This window comes from Lolium rigidum, chromosome 7, assembly GCF_022539505.1.
Source record: "Lolium rigidum isolate FL_2022 chromosome 7, APGP_CSIRO_Lrig_0.1, whole genome shotgun sequence".
Classification (NCBI taxonomy): domain Eukaryota; kingdom Viridiplantae; phylum Streptophyta; class Magnoliopsida; order Poales; family Poaceae; genus Lolium; species Lolium rigidum.
The window spans coordinates 146,200,909-146,222,838 of record NC_061514.1 but is presented as its reverse complement, the minus strand read 5'-3'; the positions used below and the strand labels follow the sequence as shown (position 1 = coordinate 146,222,838).

General features: G+C 46.1%; 2 protein-coding genes across 2 annotated transcripts; one reads left to right on the top strand and one right to left on the bottom strand.

The window, feature by feature from the left end:
• Window positions 1–4,878: 4,878 nt before the first annotated feature.
• Window positions 4,879–7,714, top strand: LOC124670451 (protein indeterminate-domain 12-like). Its single transcript, XM_047206949.1, has 3 exons — window positions 4,879–5,017; window positions 6,006–6,402; window positions 6,865–7,714. The coding sequence occupies exons 1-3, from the start codon at window positions 4,879–4,881 to the stop codon at window positions 7,712–7,714; spliced, it is 1,386 nt and encodes a 461-aa protein (XP_047062905.1).
• Window positions 7,715–8,499: 785 nt separating this feature from the next.
• On the bottom strand, window positions 8,500–10,750 carry LOC124677276 (DNA cross-link repair protein SNM1-like). The gene is made up of 8 exons (XM_047213280.1): window positions 10,581–10,750; window positions 10,242–10,481; window positions 10,024–10,168; window positions 9,766–9,897; window positions 9,619–9,685; window positions 9,458–9,535; window positions 8,876–8,928; window positions 8,500–8,798 (listed from the first exon to the last, which is right to left on the bottom strand). The coding sequence occupies exons 1-8, from the start codon at window positions 10,601–10,603 to the stop codon at window positions 8,697–8,699; spliced, it is 840 nt and encodes a 279-aa protein (XP_047069236.1). The 5' UTR covers window positions 10,604–10,750; the 3' UTR covers window positions 8,500–8,696.
• Between the last annotated feature and the right edge of the window lie 11,180 nt (window positions 10,751–21,930).

Genomic DNA, 21,930 nt, shown 5'->3' with positions numbered 1-21,930 from the left:
GCACTCTCGAAACCCTAACCCTGTAAGGTGTCGAGAGAGAAACTTGCCCCCCTTCGATGCAGTTTTTGTTTAAAAGCGCGAAATTTACCCAGAATTTGCAATGCAATGCACATCCCTTTCTAAATTCTACCCCTCGATCGTCACTAAACCTGGGACATTACAACAACTTTATGTTGGTCCAGCAGACTGCTAGATTCCTTCACCGGGGGAAGGATCCGCGGGTGATGCTCAAGATGGACATAGCTCGAGCGTTTGACTCCGTATCTTGGGGGTTCCTCATGGAGGTCCCCCGCAAGATCGGGTTTGGTCCAAGGTTCCGCGAGCTTGTGTCTATCCTGCTATCCACAGCGAGTACCAGGGTGTTGCTCAATGGCGAGCCAGCCCCCCCCCCCATCTGGCATCGGAGGGGCTTGAGACAGGGTGACCCCTTGTCGCCATCGTTGTTCGTCTTAATGATGAACTCGCTCAACAGGTTGCTGGCCAAGGCCATTGAGTTGGGTATTCTGAGACGCTTGGCTCGACAAGACTTGGTGACGTCGGTGTCGCTATATGCGAACGACGTGGTGATCTTCTGCCACCCAGATGATACGGAGTTGCGCGCTGTCCGCGGCATTCTGGAGCTCTTTGGGCATGCATCAGGATTACGCACCAACTTCGCCAAATGTTCGGTGTCCCCCATCGCTTGTTCGGATGAGGAGGCCACTGCCGCAGCTGGGCACATGGAGTGCCAGCTGGCGCAGTTCCCGGTGAAGTACCTTGGCATTCCGCTTTCCATTAGGAGGCTATCGGCTGCGTCTTTCCAGCCCCTGGTGGACCGGCTAGCTGACAAACTCCCTACCTGGCGTGCATCCTTGATGCCTAGGGAAGGGCGTTCGGCGCTGATCCGCGCGGTACTCGCTGCAATCCCGCTGCATCAGCTGATGGTTCTTGGTCTTGATAAGAAGACGCTGAAGCAGGTTAACAAGATCCTGCGCGGGTTTCTCTGGGCTGGCAGGGCAGACGCCAATAGTGGCAACTGCCATGTCAACTGGTCCAGGGTGTGCCGCCCGCTGCGGCTCGGGGCCTGGGGATCCCCGATTTGGCGCGCACCGCGATCAGTTTGAGGGTGCGCTGGATTTGGAGGATGCGTACAGACCCCATGCGACCTTGGCGCGGGCTCGATATGCAGTTCTCGAAGGTGGAGTTGGATGTCTTTGCGGCCTCCACCTCGATGGAGGTCGGCAATGGGGAATCCGCCCTCTTCTGGGAGGACAAATGGCTGGATGGCAGGTCCGTCAAAGAGATGGCGCCTGAGGTCTACGCGCTGGTACCTAAACGCCGCAGGAAGGCGCGTACGGTACGCGAAGCGCTGATAGAACGCGCTTGGGTACCTGACATTGCTGGCGCGACAAGCGCCCTCGCACTCTGGCAGTACGTGCAGCTATGGTGTAGACTCAGGGACATGCAGCTGTCAACGGATCAGGATAGGATGGTTTGGCGCTGGACGAGGGATGGCCAATACACATCTCGTTCCTCTTATGACACCCTCTTCTAGGGGGCCATCATCTCAGGATCTTGGAGACTGAATTGGAAATCATGGGCGCCGCCAAGGGTGAAGTTCTTTATCTGGCTGGCCTGCCTTGATAGGTGTTGGACGGGTGAGAGGCTGGCACGGCGTGGTTTGCTGCATGCGCCTACATGCCCGCTTTGCGACCAGTCGGTGGAGACCATGACGCACTTACTCACTGGGTGCTCTTTCTCTAGGACGATCTGGTATGAGGTCCTCTCGTGGATCCGATCCACCTCAGGTCCTCCCACGGTTGAGGGTGACTTTGCAGAGTGGTGGTCGCTGGTGGTGCGGACCGCCCCTCGCCAGCTGCGCAAAGGTACTTCGTCGATAATCATGCTTACAGCGTGGTGGATTTGGAAACACCGGAATGCTGCGGTCTTCAACAACGCGCAACCTTCGGTGGCGTCTCTGTTCAACGACATTAGGACCGAGGCACAGCAATGGGCGGACGCGGGAGCCCGGGGTGTCCGCCAGCTACTCCCCTAGATTAGCCTTCTTTTCTTGGGTCGAGTTGTAAGGTGGGGTGGTTGTCCTCTCGAGGACTTATACATATAACCTTCTTTTCTATCAATGCATCGAAACGCAATGCTTTTGCGTTTTCGCGAAAATATTCACTACTCTTACATGCAAAATTTGTCTAGCTCGTGCTCGTCAATCCTTGCTGGACCATGTGCAAGCACAGAAGTTTGCATCCCCAGATGTAAACACGGAAGCACGAGGAGATCCCGATCGGACAGCAATCAATGTCTGAGTGAGAAATAACTGTTCTAAATCGACTAAGATATAGCAATCAAATGGAGTAGGAGTATTATCCAAAGATGGCCCTTTTGAGTGGCCTACAAAGTGAAACACTAAGGGTTTGTTTGGTTCAAAGAAAAAATATAGAAGTATAACAGAGGAATAAGAAAATTTCCTACGGTGGCCACTTTTCATTTGGTTGGTTCAAAGGTTGATCTCAGTTTGAAAGGAAAAACATGGGGATTTTACAATACGCTTGGGCCTCTTTTTTAAATTCCTAGGTAAGAATAACGAGACTGATGTACAATGGCATAATAACTTTTTTTTTTGCGGGTAGGCATAATAACATCTTAATTATACTTCCCCATGTTTATTAGAATTCATGGGTCTTTCCTATTCGTGTGAACCAAACAATTGAGTTTACAGAATTACTGTGTTTTTCAATCATTTGTTTTAAGCGTGCATCCTATTCCTGTCTTTATTTCTATGTTTTTGAAATCCTTCGAACCAAACATGGCATAAATCGTCAGTGGAGCTGCGGAAGCGCAGGAAATGTCCTCGCGTAGTATACAGTGAACTGAACAGCTATCGGAATAAATTTTGCTACGGTTTTGAGCCAGGTTGCAGGCTCGCAAGGTGCCAAACAGCAGCCGCCCGTGTTCTCTCGGGCACGCCGTCCATCAGAAAGCTACGTTGGACTACAAAACTGCTCCCTTTTTTCCAACTTTGTTTCTCTGGAATCATCGCACGCTGAGGTTAAACACACGTTTCCATCCAAAAGCGCCCGGCCAGCACGAATTCCAAAGCCCTTGGTCACAACTCAGAGACCGCAAACACAAAAAGTTCTTTTGTATGGCAGGAGACCTGCCGATTTCATGGGGACAACTTGGGTGGGATCTTGCTTTAGATAGGATCTATGAGATCAATTTTTTGAAGGCAAAAAACATGTTCAAAAAATCTCAAAAAAATTGACAACATATATCTATGTTATATATGCAACACCAAAAATTCGCTGCTTCAAATTCAACATACATTTAGAGATCCAAAAAAGATAAATCTGGGAATGAATAGTGTGAAATACTATTCACCCAAAGCTAACACTATTCACAGTATAATTTATCTTTTTTGTTTCTCTAAAAGTAGATTGAGTTTTGAGCTGATTTTTTTAGGAGTTGTAGATACAGTCCATAAGTATGTTGTATATTTTTGTTTGATTTTTTCGCATTTCGTAAATATGCTTTTTATGATTTGATCTTACAATCTCACCTAACCAGAAGATCCTATACAAGTCTCCCCCCCCCCGATTTTATTTCAGGAACAAAAGGGAAGAAAATATTTGGAGTATGAACAGGGTTGGTAGTTACAAATGACAAATGCCGCAGTTATAACATTTCAGGATCAATCACACCGCAACACCATGCTAGTAGTTTCCAAAGGGCTACATCTACAGGCTTCCCTGTCATTGAAAAGAATGACCACATGGGTATATATGATGGTTCTCTTCCATAACTATTTTAAAATTTCAACATGGATGGACATAACTTACAAAACTCTAAAACTTACAGAGTTTTGTACAGAGCTACAAAACCAGCAAGTTTGCAGTGGCTCTGCGTTACAATACCTCCTTTTTCGTAACAATACGTGTGATTCTTTTAATGAAAGGATATAGTCTAACTTAATACACAGTAACTGCAAGAAATTGGCTCATAAAACCAACAAAGATGGCAGTGGTGTGGTATGTGAGTGATGGTAGACGAGTTACCCAACAATACCAAAGCCAGTAACCATCAACTTTCTATTTTATTTTGGGAGCCTAATTAAAAATTTCACCAGGTACTTATAAACACCAATTGCATGAGGAGAGAGGATTCATAGGAAGGACACCAACTAAAAAAATGTGGGCAGCATTTGTCACATCTGCCTGATCTCTCCTTTGGCATTCTCCTTTATACCGACGAAACCGTCTCATGCCTGCACTTTATGCTTAATCTACTGGTAATCTTCCATCAGTTCCTTCGTTTTGATTGTGACATTGTCTCATTGATAATAATATACACATACAAAATGATACATGTCGACAACGCCAAGCTAGTTTTATACCTTTCAGAGTAAGATATCTGATGCACTTGGTCCTCTCTTGTTTGTACTTATAATACCTGCAGCTTCTAGCCTGTACAGAAAAAATCACTGCAAATGTGCTGAAATGACATGAACTTTAATATCTTTCAAATGATCACAGGATCCTCCTGTGTTTGATTCATAAAAATGGCACGAAAGGGAATTATCATGTGTAAGCAGCGCGCAGATCATGGATAACTTACTCTTCGACTAGAAAAAAAGGTCTGTGTGCTAGTATAGTTTCAGTAGTCTCACACAAACTATTAGGCTAATTAACGAGATCATTTGTAGTAATTGGAACAGAATTTGGCAGCTTAATGGTAATGGTAAAGCTACAGTCCTTGATGTTGACTAAAAAGAAATCAGCCCTTCTTATTTGTCAGCATCTGGTTGATTCCATACCCTCATGCTTAAATAAGCATTCTCCTCTCTTCTCTGGCACATTCGAACACCAGAAACTGAGCTACCAAACAATGTCTTACACATCTGAGGAAGAATCTGAAATCAACTTCCAGCAGCAGCATAAGTCGGCAGTCTGTGAAGCAGCACTGAGCAAAGGCAACCCCATCAACTCTGCAGCAAAAAAGAGACGAAGTCATCCTGGCAACCCAGGTAAGGAAATTGTTTCAGTATTCATGAGTTCAAGTAAAACATCTGAGCTATGATTTAGTTGTTTTCAACTGCCGCAAACGCAAAAAAAAAAACATGATAGCGTTAAAGGTGGTCTAAGCCAATAATCCAGATATAATTTCAACTCTACATCAAAACACAACAGGAATCAGAATCATTGTTCTCATATAAAGATGGTAAAACGCTGTCATAATACTTAGTTGATCAGAAATTCAGGTATGAAGAAAGATTATGAGATTACTGTTGCATGAATATTCGGTTAAACAAGATATATATCATATTGGTATTTTGTGTTCGCCCTTTTTTCGATATGGGAGCATAGCCCCAACCTCTGCATCAGTCGATGCATACGGCTTCATTTATTTCAAAGTTTAAGTAACAAAATATTCAGTATTTTACAATCATGGATCTGACAGGGTCGATACATGAATCAACCATACAAAAATGAAGCTAAAGCATAAAAAGAGACTATCCATTATCTAGTATACTAAAAAGACGCCATCTAGTAGCCTGGAAAAATAAGTCCTGAGCAACCGTCAGCAGCCGGTTGCATCCAATAACCATATCCTCCCGCTGGCCCTGCGGGAGCAGGAATGTCCAAAGCTGGACCCAATGGGTAGCCCGTTTAGTGTTCACCTTTAATTTAAGGAAATCCACATAGGCTACAAGGCGATATATGTTCTACCAAATATGGAACAGCATTGTGCAATGCAAGAAATGCAGAAGGGAATACACATAAAGGAAGCTGCTGCCATCTTGGTGGTCAGGCAACATGCTACTTAGGTTGTTAAACAATGGTTTTACAGACTCATCCTGTCATGATCCATTCCAGGAACAAAAGAATTACACTCCCAAGCCGTACAGTAATAGTTCAAATAAAAACAAGCGAACAGTTTTATATTAAGTGGAAATTGTGCACAGGAACCACAAACTGTAAATATCCAACATCATTATGTTGTTCCTTGTGCAGATCCAGATGCAGAAGTAGTTGCATTCTCACCAAAGACACTATTGGCAACAAACAGATATATATGTGAAGTCTGCCATAAGGGTTTCCAGAGAGACCAGAATCTTCAACTCCACCGGAGATGTCATAACTTACCCTGGAAGCTCAAGCAGACAAGCGGCACTGAGACCAAGAAAAAGGTGTATATTTGCCCTGAGGTCACCTGTCCTCATCATGATGCAAGCCGTGCTTTGGGTGATCTAACAGGCATAAAGAAACATTACTCGAGGAAGCATGGTGAGAAGAAATGGAAGTGCGAAAGATGCTCCAAGAAATATGCAGTTCAGTCAGACTGGAGAGCTCACACAAAGATATGTGGCACCAAGGAGTACCGCTGTGACTGCGGAACAATATTCTCGAGGTATTTTCCTATAAAGAGCTATAATATACACTAGCAGCTAAAAATGAGATGCCTGAAGTTTGTCTATTGCTACAGCTACTAGAAGTTTCAACTGGACTAACTGCTGATTAAGAATGCTCCAAGATGTGAACTACCTCTGATTGTAATAGTGTATGCTTACTAACACAAAGTTCAACTGCAAACAGAAAACAACCACCATCAATCTAGGTGACATAGCAGAAATTTTTGAAAAATAATAATCAAGGCATTAATTTCCACACTTGAAAGAAAGATACAAACTGATTGTCAGGAGTAATTTTTTTTATGTCACAGTTAATGACTTCAAGAATCATGAGCATAACAATGTAGAGTTGAATCGTACAACTCCAAGCAATTTGCACCACGGGAGAGAAGAATCATAAGTGTAATCTGAAATGCCAATATTTGGGAACTGACTTTGTTTCTTTCACAATATTGTTACAGAAAAGATAGCTTCATCACACATCGAGCCTTCTGTGATGCACTAACTGAAGATAACTCAAGAATCAACCAAAGCCTTGCTGCGATGGTGGGAAGTTTGCATGGTCAACAACAAGACATCTTTCCACACACAATACCTACTGCAAGCTATTCACCAACTGATGCAGTTGGAAACTTCTCTGGAAATAACCAGAGTTCAGATAAACGTCTGAGATCTATATCTCCTTATACTTTCATGGCAAGGAATGCTTCATTGTTCTCCCATCAGATATTACCAAACGATTCTGGTATTCCGATAGATGGGAGTGAACCAAACTCTCCTTACATGTCCATGAGCTCTCCATATATGTCAGCGACAGCCCTGCTACAGAAAGCATCAGAGATGGGAGCAAAGACCAGTGAAGATCCTACATCTCCATTACTTCTGAAAGGTTTTCCGAATTACTTTACCACTAGGAGTCATATCGGTATATCTTCTAGAATCCTAGGGAACTCAGCAGTTAATAGTGATAGAAAGAAGACTTCTGAAGTCAACAACAGCTCTTACATGAACTCACCATGGGCTGGTAGCTGCATTGGACCTAATAATACAGTGCCTTGGATTGGACTTCCTCCGTTCTCCACAAGGGCAGAAAATAGAAGTTCTAACATGGGTGATGAGGATCACATGCAGCAAAATGCACATGAAAGCATTTTTGGAGTCAGAGGTGTGGGACTAACACAAGACTTTCTAGGTTTAGGAGGCAATGGTAATGTCCAGATGAGTGATGACACCTACAATGGGGATACGTCATTAAGCTACTCCGATGAGCAGCAGAAATCTCAGGAAGATATCTACTCTTATCATCAGTAGTCTCATCAATATATGCGCTGGTGAAATCCAGTTGGGATTCATAAGATAAGTAGTTCACTTACAGCAAGAGCTCAAGTTTCAGCTGATAGCTATCAGCTGAAGTCACTTCAATAGCAGGTACTACAATATGAACCTTATGTGTAACTGGAAATAGGGTTAGGAGACAATTTCATGAAATTCTGAAGACACCTGAGATGAACTCGACTGAATCAGCCAGAGTGGCTTAAGGAAATCTTGTGTTACATTCAATAAGAAATAAATTATGTGCAAAATTACGGTTGTGGATGCAGGAATGCAGAGTGCAGAACAACATGTTTGGTTGAATAATTAATAAGTAGAGTTTGTACAGTTACAACTTACAATTTCAGCAAGCAGCAAATGAACAAGAAACAACATAGTTGCCTCTCAAATGAGAAAACTACAGAACAAACTTTAATCTGCTTTCAGTAAACACGCATTCCTGTCCAATGGTAATGCTCAGAGCATGATGGATCTGCAAGCAGCAAAACACTGCCTTCTTCAACTGGGCGGTTCAATACAATACAGGCAAAAGCTTGTTTGTACTTGTGAGCCAGGTCAGAGGTGGCCGGGCTTCATGCGCCACTACTGGCTGAGCAAGCCTGTGGTGTGGTTGTGATCACCCATTTGTAGGGTTGTCAATTACCTTTCTTTCTATCAACACATCAAGGCGCAAGGCTTTGCATGCCTTTGCAAAATGTGTAGAAAAGTGGCACCTCTTAAAGCATACCCTTTTCAGCAAAAAGAGCCGTAAATAGACGTAATCCTCTAGAGAAGAACTTGGCTGCTCTTCATGTAACATCATGATGCCACTAGAAAATAAATAGGCATTTCTTTAGTATATGTTGAAAAGGATCGCTATAGGAAAATATGAAGATACAAAGCATTTAAGTTAGAATGTGGATGTAGGAAGGCGTGCAACAGATACCATGCACTTTTATTGAAACTGATCACGCTTCATCCATCACAATCCCTTCAGCCATTCCCGGAAATATGCTTGCATTTTATCTCGATTTGCCGCATTGCCAACATTAACAGTGGGGATTACCTTTTGAGGTCTCACAAACTAGCCAGAGAAACATCAGCCTATAATTAGAAGACATCACAGCAAATACTACGGTGATTAACAGACAGGAGATTTACCTTCAAAAAGTTACCAAGCTCAGTGAAACTTGAATGCTCGCTATAAGGTACACCTACAAGAAGACATTGCTTTAAAGGAAATCATAAAGGGACAGAATACATATGCAGGTTTGGAAATTCTGAACATGTACATACAAATTGGACAAGAATGAGTCTAATACAAAATGACCATGTTGCAGTTAACTCTGAGTATTAAACCACATATGCTTCCAATACAGGTTCAGCTTTTGGTTTAAAAATTTGGTCATCTTACAGCTTGACAAGAGACAATAATCTTCTAATAAGCAAGTGTAGGATAGCTCATCAAAGGACACAACCCATGTAGAATCTAAGATAGGGTGCAACTCATTTTGGCTTTGGCACAATGGAAAAACTCTACAAGGGTATGGAAATTAGGTCAATGGAACATCTGACATATGAATTACCTTTTGAATCAAAAGACAACAAATTCAGTTTGTGGTTACCAGAAATTAAGTCCACACCAAGCATCATATATCGTTTATTTTCGGCAGTAAATTGGTGGTTACCCACCTTCTCATTAACATGAAGGGAAAATACATTATCAGCTCTAACAAATCCTACCGTATATTGTAACACTGCCCTTAGAGCTTGGTTTAATTAGGTCAAGCTCCTTTCCAGCTGCCTCGGAGAAAGTCCAACCTAATAAAATATTAGAAAATAGTACTAAGAATCATGCAATTACAAAGTTTGGACACAAAATTGATCTCCCCAAGATAATTAACCTGTAGGTCGAAAAGCCAGCACAGCTAGAAATCTTTGGTTATGAGTCTCCAAGTACTTCTTCAAGTTCTAACAAAAGCCAGTTTCTGGTAAGAAATGTTAGTAGATAAAATCATAGAATTTAATGTATCTGGTATTCGTCTCGAAACCTCATGTTGCACTGATGCAAGAGGTAGAACATGGAGTGAACTTTGATTGCATGAACTTATCCTTTTGGACAAGTTTGGCCAGCCAAATGAGTGAAGAATTCGCCTTCGTGATGCATCAGTATATATGGGTACCTTTCAAGAATATACAGAATATCTTAACTGAGAACTAGAAGATCCACATGGCCACTTGAGACAGCACAACATCAGGAGAACAGAAACAGAAAGACAAAATAGTGAAATCTCAGATAAATATAGTACCTCTAAAGCTTGAGAAATTGCTAGATAGACATTCTCTTTCCCAATGCTATATGCCCCAACAACAATGAGTGTTTTTGGTTGCTTCTTTAGATATCTTTGAGCTGTCCTCACAACAAAATCGATGACATCCTCCTGTGGTGGGAACCTAAAATAGTTTAAACAGGTTAGCATAGTTAGCATTACAAGAAAATGCTTAAACCCCACAGTTGTGAACTGACTTGTATTTTGGATTGCAATATGTCGTATCAAGGTAAAGCAAATTTATGCGGCCAGTCTGGAGGAGTGGGTGCAATTGCATGGATTTTGATGCTCTAAAATCTCCAGTGTGGAGATAGGTCTTTCCATCCCTAAGACGAAAGTGAATTAGAGCTGCACCAGGGCAATGATTGGCCTCCAACAAGGTAACAGTCACTCCCTCAATGACATACTCGGTATCAAGCTCCAGGGGACAAATGTACCTGCAAACATCAATTTTAGCACTTGGTGGTTAGTACTAGTGCTGCCACTGCTAGACAATTTGACGGTTCATCATCAAAAAAATCAAAAAGAAGCCTTACTCAGAATCGATTGCCAGTAACATCTTCACCAAGCGTGCTGTGAGTGCAGTACAATAGATAGGACCATGGCACCACTTCTTGGTTAAGCCACCGTAATGATCATAATGAAAATGGCTGAGAAAATAGGCAGAACACCCCTCAACCGCTCCATATCGAAATGCATCGACAGTGAATGGTGTACCTAGGTCCGTCCAATTCACAGAAACACGGAAAGAGCTACTCAGTGATATCAAACATAGGTATTCAGTAAGTACCACTCTCAATTGCTTAAGGAACATGGTCTCGCAAACAAAACAAAACAAAAAAGCGGCTTCAGAAACGAATCCCCATCATCAATGGCCTAGAACCACATACACGCATCATTCGGCACACTAATTAACTAGTAGATACGTACATCACTGTAACAATTTATCAATAGACTAAATGCGCAGCCATAATGCTAATAACGAGTGCAGGAGCGGCCTTTACCGGGAATCTTCTTGTAGAAGGGGCAAGCGATGGGCTTCCTCGCCGCAGGCGGCCCGTTCTCCTCCGGCCCTCCCCACCGTCGCTTCTTACCGGACAAAGCACCAGAAGAAGAGGAGGAGGGTGAGGAAACCCGGGATCTATCACGGAACCCCTGCTTCTTGATTCCCCACGCCTGGAAGAGGCTCCTCTGCACCAGCGGCGCCGCCTCCTCCCGCGGCGGCTTCTCTATCCCCCAGGCCTGGAAGAGGCTCCTCTGCACCAGTGAGCCGCCGGCCTTGGCATCCGTTCCGGAGGCTGTCTGCCTCTGGTGCTGAGGAGGGGCTTGCAGGGAGGACCAGTCGATGCCGCTACGGTAGAAGTCGTCGGCGAAGCTGCTGCTGGTGGTGGCGGCTGCTGCGGTAGGGAAACCGTTGTCATCGAGGTCGTCCGGAGCGGGTAGGGGCGAGTCGGTTTCGACGCCGCCGGTGGCCATCGGGGTTTGAAATGTGTGGCGGCCGGGCGGGAGGACTGAGGAGCGTGGTGGTATTGGAGGGAAGGAGTCCAAACCTATACGGTCCAGTGTGAACGCATCGATTGCGTGACAGCCGTCCGATCGGCTTGGCTGACAATCTGATCCCGTTTACTTCCGAGTTTAGATCGTTGGTGCCCTGAACCATGGTGGACCAGGAATAACGTCCACGACCACGACGCCATACATATTTGCCTCCAATTGCTAAAAAAATGGCTTCTTAGGGCATCTACAACTAGCTTGGACGCTACAGCCGGGCGCTAGGGTGGAAATCCTAGTAGTTAGGCATGAATCCCATCTGATTCTGGGAAATACCCCAGCGTCGACTTGAAAGTTTGCGCCGGCGCTCCATCTTGTTTTCCTTGTATGAGCCGATCTGATTGGCTACCAACAAGACGGGGGGTGAGTGGGCGCTACGCAATTTTTAATCTTTTTCAATTTTTAGTGCAATGGAAGATAAAGGTGATAGCTTTAGTGATGGAGGTGTTCCTAGTATGATCTTAGGCTAGTGCAACAAGTAAAAAGAACAAAGCAACAATAATAAGGATAAGGAGTGGGACAACCGGAAGGCGCGAAGACGAGGCGAGGATTTGTTTCCCGCAGTTCCTCCCACAAAAGGGAGTACGTCTGCGTTGAAGAGGTGCTAGCCTCACACAAGAGGCTAGGCGGCCACACCACGAAGGAAGGCATCACCTTCTTCCTCAAAAGAGCTCCACAAAGGGGCTCTCTTTTCTCCACTAAGGCAACGGTCGAGGCGGTGGTTCCTTCACAAGGTTGGGACGAGCTCCACAACACTAGGAGGCTCCCAACACCCTATGGGGCTAGCACAACACCAAGCTAGCCTCCATAGGAGCACTTCATCCAAGATCCCACCATAGGAACCCTACCACCAAGATCCACAAAGGACTAGCACAAATTGGTGAAATCTCTCTTGGTAGAACTATAGATAAGGGCCTCCTCCACCACTCCTCATAATTTGGGCAAGATTTGTTGGATGGTTGGGGAGATTCTCAAGGATTAAACTCAGCAACAATGGAGGAGAGAGAGAGAGAGAGAGAAGAGATGAAAACAAGCTGGAGAAGAAGGGCCCTTCAAATAGGCCCCCCGAAATCCAACCGTTATCTGCAGTTTTTGCCTAAGCGGTACTACCGCTTTGGTAAGCGGTACTACCGCTCTAGATTCGAAATCCCCACAGAACTTATTCACGTGGACACATAGCGGTACTACCGCTTGCGGTACCGCTTGAGGTACCGCAATGGCCTCCAGAGCTTACTGGATACCAAGAGGTACCGAAGCGGTACCACAGCGGTACTGCCGTAACTTAAGTTACGGTACTCAAGCGGTATCGAGGCGGTACTACCGCTCTCAAGCGGTACTACCGCTCAAGGTACCGCAAGGGTACCGTACCTTGTTCTGTGGGTCATTTTCTCAGGCAAGTCTCCAGAGCGGTACTGTTGAGTGGTACTAGTAGGGGTAGCGGTACTACCGCTACTGGTACCGGTAGTACCGGTCTGGCAAAAACTGCTTTCTTCTCTTTTCCTCTCCAACCATATCACCTCGGGATACACACACAAAACCAGAAAACCTATAAGCTACGCTTCAGTCCTCCGATCTTGACGCGTCCAGCGAGGTCACCGTGCACTTGCAAATCTATCAAAGACAGTCTTTGCACACGGTGAGATAATTCAAGTGTTGTCATCAAACACACAAAACACGGGTTTTAGACTTTGCTCTTTCAATCTCCCTTTTTTTGGTGTTTGATGACAACACGAGAATTTGCAATGGCATAAGATATTATGATGAGATTTTTAGATTTGCAAAAGCTAGACGGAACTCCCCTGGACGTGTGCATAACTAGAATATGCATTTTGATACATATACACACATCCTAGAGGCATAGCTCCCCCTAGATTTTACAAACCATGCACATATGCAACAAGGATACTTGGCATGTTCATATAGCATATGTACACTATGGAGGTAACACAAGATCATGCAAATAGATTTGGGTGAAGTTGTCATACCTTTGCCTTGAGAATACCCAAACTCACATAAGGAGCCTCCATAGACGTAACCAACACGTCTCCATGCAAAAACCCGTCCTAGTCCCCCCTTTGGCATCGGAACACCAAAAAAGAGAGAAAGCATACCAACAAGGAAGGTAAGGAAAGACACACCCAAGCTCGCAAAAACCAACAAGGAAGAACAAAGCTTAGGTGAGACTTCCCAAAGACATGGAGAAAAAGAAAAGACAACAAAAGAAGAAAAGCAAAAGAAAGTCAAATAGAAACAAGAAGAACCAAAAAAAACCTCAAGGAGGAGAGGTTGGTGGTCGAAACCACCGTGTAAGAGTATAGTAGTGTGAGGTCGCGTAGATGTATCTAGGACTCACGGCTACAACTCAACATGAAGCTCATTAGTCACTTATTGACAAACAGCCACTACTAGAAAACAGGCTATCAGTGGCGCACCAGTTTTTGCTATCAGTGGCGCACTAGTGGTGCGCCACTACTATCACGCCACTGCTAAGTATTAGCAGTGGCGCACTACTGGTGCGCCACTACTAACCAGGATAGCAATGGCGCACTGAGCGGTGCGCCACAAATATCAGTCGGGAGTGCGCCACTATAGCTGAATATGAGGTGCGTGGTAGCATTGCCAGATGCGCCAGAGAAAGGCTACCCGGTGCGCCACCGTTGTGGCGGGATAAAAGCAAAAAAAAAAGTGGGCTTGCCCATGGTCGCCCCCCGTCCCTTACTTTTGTATTTATTGACACTGAACAATTATTATTCCTTATTATTATATGAACCATAGCTATTAAAGGAAAATACAACCAATATGTAAACTTTTCAACTAAAACCCTAAAAGAAAAATGAAAAAAGCAATCAGGTCCCTGCAATGCATCTGCAGGAACGGAGCACGCCGGACGTTGCCGCACAGGCCGCCGGAATCCTGCCGCGTGAGCTGGGTGGGCGCTGCGGCGCGAGCAGGAAGCAGAGGGGGAGGTCCGCCGCCGCCCGAGCTGGGAGGGCGCCGCCGCGCGAGCTGGGAGGCGCCGCCGCGCGTGCAGGAGAGGGCGCCGCCGCGCGAGCAGGAAGCAGAGGGGGAGGTCCGCCGCCGCGCCAGCTGGGGAGGGCGCCGCCGCGCGTGCTGGAGAGGGCGCCGCCGCGCGTGCTGGAGAGGGCGCCGCCGCCGCGCGAGCCGGGGAGGGCGCCGCCGCGCGAGCCGGGGAGGGCACCGCCGCCGCGCGTGCACGGGCACGAAGTTGGGGGAGAGGAGCGGCTTGGCCCTGGCGCTGACCCTCCTGGCCTTCCCCTGCGCGAAGGACGCGGAGCCCTCCACGGCGTAGCTCCAGCGCCCTGTCGTCCACCTCCGTCGACCGCGTAGCTCCAGCGCCCTGGTGGAGGAGGGCGCCTCGGCCTCCCGCATTGTCTGTTGTGGGTGGGAAGTGGCGGCGCGGGGGAGAATGGGATAGAGGAGAAGGGGATTAGGGTTGGCTTTTTTGCTTTGGAGATTCGGTCGGTCGGTTTGGGACCCGCACGCGTGGTTGTTTTGTTTGGATTCATCTTGGCGTGGCGCGCGTGGTGGATCAAATCAAGCAGCAGGCAGACCGCACAGTGGCGCATCGCTTATAGTGCGCTACCGCAATTTGCAGCACAGTGGCGCATGCCATATAATGCGCTATTGCAATTTGTAGCACAGTGACGCACCACATATAGGTGCGCCATTGCTATTAAAATAGCAATGGCGCACCTATATGTGGTGCGCCACTGCTAACTCTAGACCTATCTGTAATTCAGGCCAAAATTTAGTAGTGGCGCACGGCTAATACTAGTGCGCCACTGCTATATTTGTATTAGTGGAGCACCACTTTTTGGTGCGCCACTGCTAACTAGTAGTGGCGCACCAAAATAGATGTGCGCCACTGAGAGCATTCTTACGGCTAGGCCTTTTCCTAGTAGTGGAGCATATGTTTTGGTTTTCTTTATGCATTATGGGGGGAGGGATAGCTCAATAAGTTTAAACCGCACTCCCTCTATGTTCATGCGTGCTTTTCATCTAGACATATAGCTAAATATTGGTATGTGCGCACGATGGTCAAGCGAAATTCGACGGATCAATGATATTTAGCTCATGTCTCAACTCAATGAAACGCTTCTCATCCAAGGGCTTTGTGAAGATGTCCGCCAATTGCTCCTTTGTGCCAATGAAGGATAGGACAATATCTCCTCGAGCAATGTGGTCCCGGATGAAGTGATTCCTTATCTCAATGTGCTTCGTCTTGCCATGGAGTACCGGATTGTAGGCGATCTTGATGGCGCTCTCATTATCACACAATAGAGGGACCTTGCTATACTCAAGTCCATTGTCCCGCAAGGTTTGCCTCATCCATAAGATTTGTGCACAACTACTCGCCGCGGCAACATACTCGGCTTCCGCGGTGGAGACGGAGACAAAATTTTGCTTCTTAGAGGACCAACACACCAAAGATCTCCCAAGGAAGTGACAAGCGCCGGATGTAGACTTTCTATCAACCTTGTCTCCCGCCCAATCCGAATTGGTGAAGCCAACCAACGAGAAGTCCGTGTCCCTTGGATACCATAGACCGAAGTTTGGGGTATCAACTAAATATCGGAAGATCCTCTTCACCGCCATGATATGGCTTTCCTTCGGATTCGCTTGAAACCGTGCACACATACCAACGCTTAACATGATGTCCGGACGAGAAGCACAAAGGTAAAGACGCGAACCTATCATCGAATGGTAGAGCTTGGGGTCCACCGCCTTGCCGGTCTCGTCGAGGGTGAGTTGACACTTTAGGTGCATAGGAGTTCCTATCCCGTTGCCCCCCTTCATATCGAAGCGCTTGAGCATGTCTTGAAGATACTTCGCTTGATTGATGAATGTGCCTTGTTGCATTTGCTTGATCTCGAACCTGAGGAAGTATTTGATTTCTCCCATCATTGACATCTCGAACCTATTAGTCATCAACTTTGCAAACTCATCATTAAACTTTGTGTTAGTTGAACCAAATATGATGTCATCTACATAAAGTTGGCATATGAAGAGCTCCCCATTGACTTTCTTAGTAAAAACAGTGGGATCGATTTTCCCCACTTCGAAACCACGGTCTTCAAGTAACTCCTTTAGATGCTCATACCAAGCTCTAGGAGCTTGTTTGAGACCATATAGGGCCTTTTTGAGCTTGAAGACATGGTCCGGGAAATGGGGGTCCTCGAACCCCGGGGGTTGCTTCACATACACCTCCTCATGTAAAGGACCATTAAGAAAAGCACTCTTGACATCCATTTGTTGTAGCTTGAAACCATGATGAGCGGCAAAGGCCAAAAGGATACGGATGGACTCAAGCCTTGCAACGGGTGCAAAGGTTTCGCCAAAGTCCACGCCTTCAACTTGAGAATAGCCTTGTGCCACCAATCTTGCTTTGTTGCGGATGACGATGTTGTGTTCATCTTGCTTGTTCTTGAAGACCCATTTGGTGTCGATAACATTGCGGCAATGATCGGGTCGATTCATGAGAGTCCACACATCATTCCTCTTGAAGTTGTTGAGTTCCTATTGCATTGCAATCAACCAATCCGGATCTCCAAGTGCATCGTTGGCCTTAAGGGGTTCCACCATAGAGACAAAGGCATGGTGCTCACAAAGTTTTGCTAGTTGCCTCCGGGTAGTGACTTTGCTCTTCAAATCTCGACATTTTTGCAAGGAATGAGACTTGAGACGCAAATGTCTTGTGGTAGTATCTTCACGGCGAGTATCGGCCATAGGAATAGGTTCTTGTGAGGCCTCTTGATCTTCATCATAGTTTTGGTCCTCGCCTTGACCTTCATTGTTGTTGTTGAGAACATCATCATCATCATCATCATCATGAGAACCGGATGACTCGGGGGTATTGGGAATGTTAGTACCCGGAAAGATTATCCCCGAATCACTTGGTGAAGAACTTGAAGCTTGGCCTTGATCACTTGGTGTCGGTTGTTGTTGTTGTGGTAGATGAGTTTGCGGTTGTTGATGTTGAACTTGAGGTTGTAGTAGTGGTTGACTTGGACTTGGTTGTTGATGTCGAACTTGGGGTTGAGGTAGTGGTTGGCTTGCATTTGGTTGCTCAATGGAAGAATCTTGGCCTTGTGGTGTAGATGGCTCCACATGGGTGGAACTTGGTCCTTCCCCGGCACTCATAGAAGGTAGCGTTTGAGATAGGCGAGTGCCAACACCCATCATTCCTATGGTAACCGGGGGAATTGCATCTCCTTTCTCACAAGAAGCACTTCGCTCCTCCAAAGATCTATCATCTTCATCGAATGTCACATCACAAGATTCTACAACTCGCCCATTTGACTTGTTGAAGACTCTATAGGCGTGAGAATCCGTTGCATAGCCAACAAAGATTCCTTCTTGAGCTATTGAATCAAATTTGGATAAACGTGTGTCCTTGACTAGCACATAACATTTGTATCCGAAGACCTTGAAGTACGACACATTAGGCTTGTTACCGGTAAGGACCTCATATGGTGTCTTCTCCAAACCCTTGCGGAAGTAGAGGCGGTTAGTAGCATGGCAAGCGGTTGAGATAGCTTCCGCCCAAAAATTATACTTGGAATTGTACTCCATCATCATTGTTCGAGCGGCTTCAATCAAGGTTCGATTCTTCCTTTCGGCGACCCCATTTTGTTGGGGAGTGTATGGCGAGGTGTATTGATGTTGGATTCCTTCTTCGCCGAGGAAGTCATCCAAGGTGTAGTTCTTGAACTCCGTTCCATTGTCGCTCCTTATAGCGAGGATCGTGGTGTTGTACTTGCGTTGAACTTGGTTAGCAAACTCCATCATGGTCTGTTGAGTCTCACTCTTGTGCTTGAAGAAGAATACCCAACAATAGTGTGAATAGTCATCAACGAAGACAAGGCAATACTTCTTTCCTCCAAGACTTTCATGAGATGGCGGTCCGAAGAGATCAACATGTAGGAGCTCCAAGCACCTTGTGGTAGATATGGTTGTCTTGGCCTCGTGAGGAGCTCCATGCATTTTTCCTTGAACGCAAGCCCTACAAACACGATCCTTGCAAAAAGAGACATCGTCTTTTAGTCCGATGATGTGGCCTCCCTTGTGGAGACTTTGCAAAGTCCTCATGTTGACATGGACTAGTCGGCGATGCCATAACCAACCCTTGTCACCTTTAGCGAATAGGCAAAGAGCGGATAATGTTGTCTTTCCGGAGAAATCAACAACATACAATCTGTTCTCCACATATCCAACAAAGGCTACACAGAGTGTCTTGCTCCACAAGAGGACCACCATACGTTCATCGAAAAAGGTACAAAGACCCATGCGTGCAATTTGATGAACGGAAAGTAAATTGTAACCAAGGGTCTCGACAAGGAGGACATTCACAAGTAAAATGTCGGGTGTTACCACCACCTTGCCAAGACCCAATACCTTTGAGCTTGTGTTGTCGCCATATAAAACGGTAGAATGAGATGGCTCGAGGTCGACAACAATTTCCTTGCTTCCGATCATATGACTTGTGGCTCCACTATCAACCACCCATTTAGCGCCACCAGAAGCATAGTCCTACAAGGAATCAAGTCTTGGATTTAGGTACCCATTTTTCAATGGGTCCTATCATGTTAGTAACAAGGGGTTTGGGAACCCAAATAGTCCAATCAACGTTGTCCTCATAAGGACCAATAAAGCGAGCACGAATATGTCCATAGTAATCAACAAAAAGAACATGAGAAGGGTTGTTAGGACCGGCGTAGCCCCTTGTGGTTGGATCGGGGGCGTCACCCCTTCTTGGGTTAGATTCACCACCCTCACGGATGGTGCTTATGTCCTTGTTGTTCTTCTTCTTCTTGGTGACATAGGCACCCCAAATGGGCCTGCCATAGATAGTACCCGGGATTTACTGAAGGCCCACTATCCGACGAATAAGAAGATTTGGGAGCCCAAGATATATTAAGGAAAGCTAGAGTTGTAATAGGAAGTATTATTTGTAATCTGGCGGGACGAGTTACAAACCGTCCCGGACTCTGTAACTTGTACAATACGAAACCCTCGACTCCACCTCCTATATAAGGGGGAGTCGAGGGACAAAGAAAGGATCGAATCTACTGTCAACATAACCCTAGTTTTCATAATCGCCGAGTACTTTTCGCCTAAACCTTCGAGATCTACTTGCCCTCTACTTCTAGCAAAACCCTAGTCTACAATCTGTAGGCATTGACAAGTTAATCCTTTGTCAATTGGCGCCGTCCGTGGGAATTAGAGGCTGCAAGGATCCGATCTCGATGGCACGTTCAAGATCTTCGACTTCATCGACAGCAAGCAACGCGATGGATCGAGGTAACAAGGGAAAAACTGATCTATTCAATTTTATTCCTCACCCGCCCTCCCGTATGGATGCATGTGCCTATCCGGGAGGAGCCCATCATCATGACGTTCGGAGAATTCCGATTTGGCGTCAACAAGGAAGGATCCTACCGTCTCGAAGTTCCGATCTCGTCGGAATTTTCAGCGGTCGATTCTAACTTTTCGTCGAGTGACGAGGAGTTTTCGTCGACATACTTCGTCGACAACAAGGCAAGCGGAAACCTCGCCAAGATCTTCAGCAACACATCCTTCGAGTCATCTGCGGACTCCTTTATAAGCAGCGACTCCGACAGCGTCGACAGACTTCAACTTCATCGACAAGTCTGCTGCCATCGGAAAGGTCTTCACCACTCTATATGATGGTGTCACCAATCCCGACAAAAATCAATGCACAAAATATCATCAGATCTATGTGGTAGAAGGGGCAGGCACATCAGACCCGCAAACATCAGAGGCTTTCGACGAATTGGGAAATCCATACGTCGATCCCGCCGATCTCGGACATGGTCTAGGCACCAAATATCCTCGGATCCACAACTCGCGCAAGAGTACGGCTCCCGCAAAGCGCGTGGGATAGGGCCGCGAAAGCCATGGATGGTTCGGAACCTATGACCACCACTGCTACTCGCACAAGAACTTCAAGCATATCAATATAGACTTGCTCGAGTAAGCGAGAGTTGGAAAAACAGACAAGCATCCCCGAATAGGAGAAAAGAAGCGGCTTACGCGTCAGCGTGACGCCGAGCAGATTTAAGTCGACAATCTAGAACTTCGGGAGATAGTCACAGAGAAGCTCGAAGGAGAGCAATGTCTCGGCTGCAAAACATACCCGAAGCAGAAAGAGGAAACATAATCCAAAATCTCGACATGTCCTTTATGTCGATCGATGAAAGAGGAAATATCATCCCAAAAACGCCAGAGGCAGGTTACATGGCAACACAAGCTTATATCTTGGCATCCAGACCACCTGCTGGAGACCCGAGAGAACCATTGTTCAATATGGCGATGGCTGGAGTAGGAGTTATGGGAACAGCGTTTGCAACAACGCCTCCCGAAGAAAATCCTAGGCAAAATAGTCCACGACCCGCTGCAGCAGTTCAAGACCCACCAAGAGCAAGTGGAGCAAGAGACACTGCAGTCCAAGTAAGGGTGGACAGAGCGCGACAAGAAAGGAGGGACCGTCAGCACTCGCCAGAACTTGCCGACGAAGATATGTGTGGGCTCCCGTGCTTTACGAGAAGAGTTCGAAAAACCCGAGTCCCAAAAGGGTTCAAGTTACCCGAGAATTTCAAGAAGTTCGACGGCTCGCAAGATCCCGAGGATTGGCTCGTGGATTATCTCGAGATGGTAAAACTGGTAGGAGGAACCAGAGCAACAGCTATGCAAAGTATCCAAGTTCACCTGAGCGGTGCCGCAAGATCTTGGATAAAGAAACTCCCCTTGAACTCCATCGACAGCTGGGAAACTTTTGAGGACATCTTCGTGAAAAACTTCCGATCCACCTGCAAGAAACCTGCGTCGTTGGAAGAATTACGGGCGTGTCGACAAAAACATGACGAGTCGATGAGGAAATATATACAGCGGTGGAACATTATCAAGAATTCGGCAGAAGACATATCTGACGAGAGGGCAATAGATGCGTTCGTAGCAGGAATCCGACGTGCAGACTTCGTCGAGGACTTGGGGAGAACTAATCCCAAGACAATCTCAGCGTTGATGGAAATAGCTAACAAGTGGGCAGATGGAGAAGACGCAATATACAACAAACGACACGAGTCGCCAGAAGAGGATCGTAGTCGAAATTATCAAAATAGAAGGCGATTTTCTCGCCAGTTCTACAACAACGATGCTCCCGGCCACATATCGGCTGGTTTTCGAGGAAATCCTGGTGGAAATAGTCGAGATGATTATCAAAGGAGCAATGAGCAACAAGGCGACAATAGAGGTGATTTCCGCGGCAACAGACAAAATAGTGGACCAAGGATT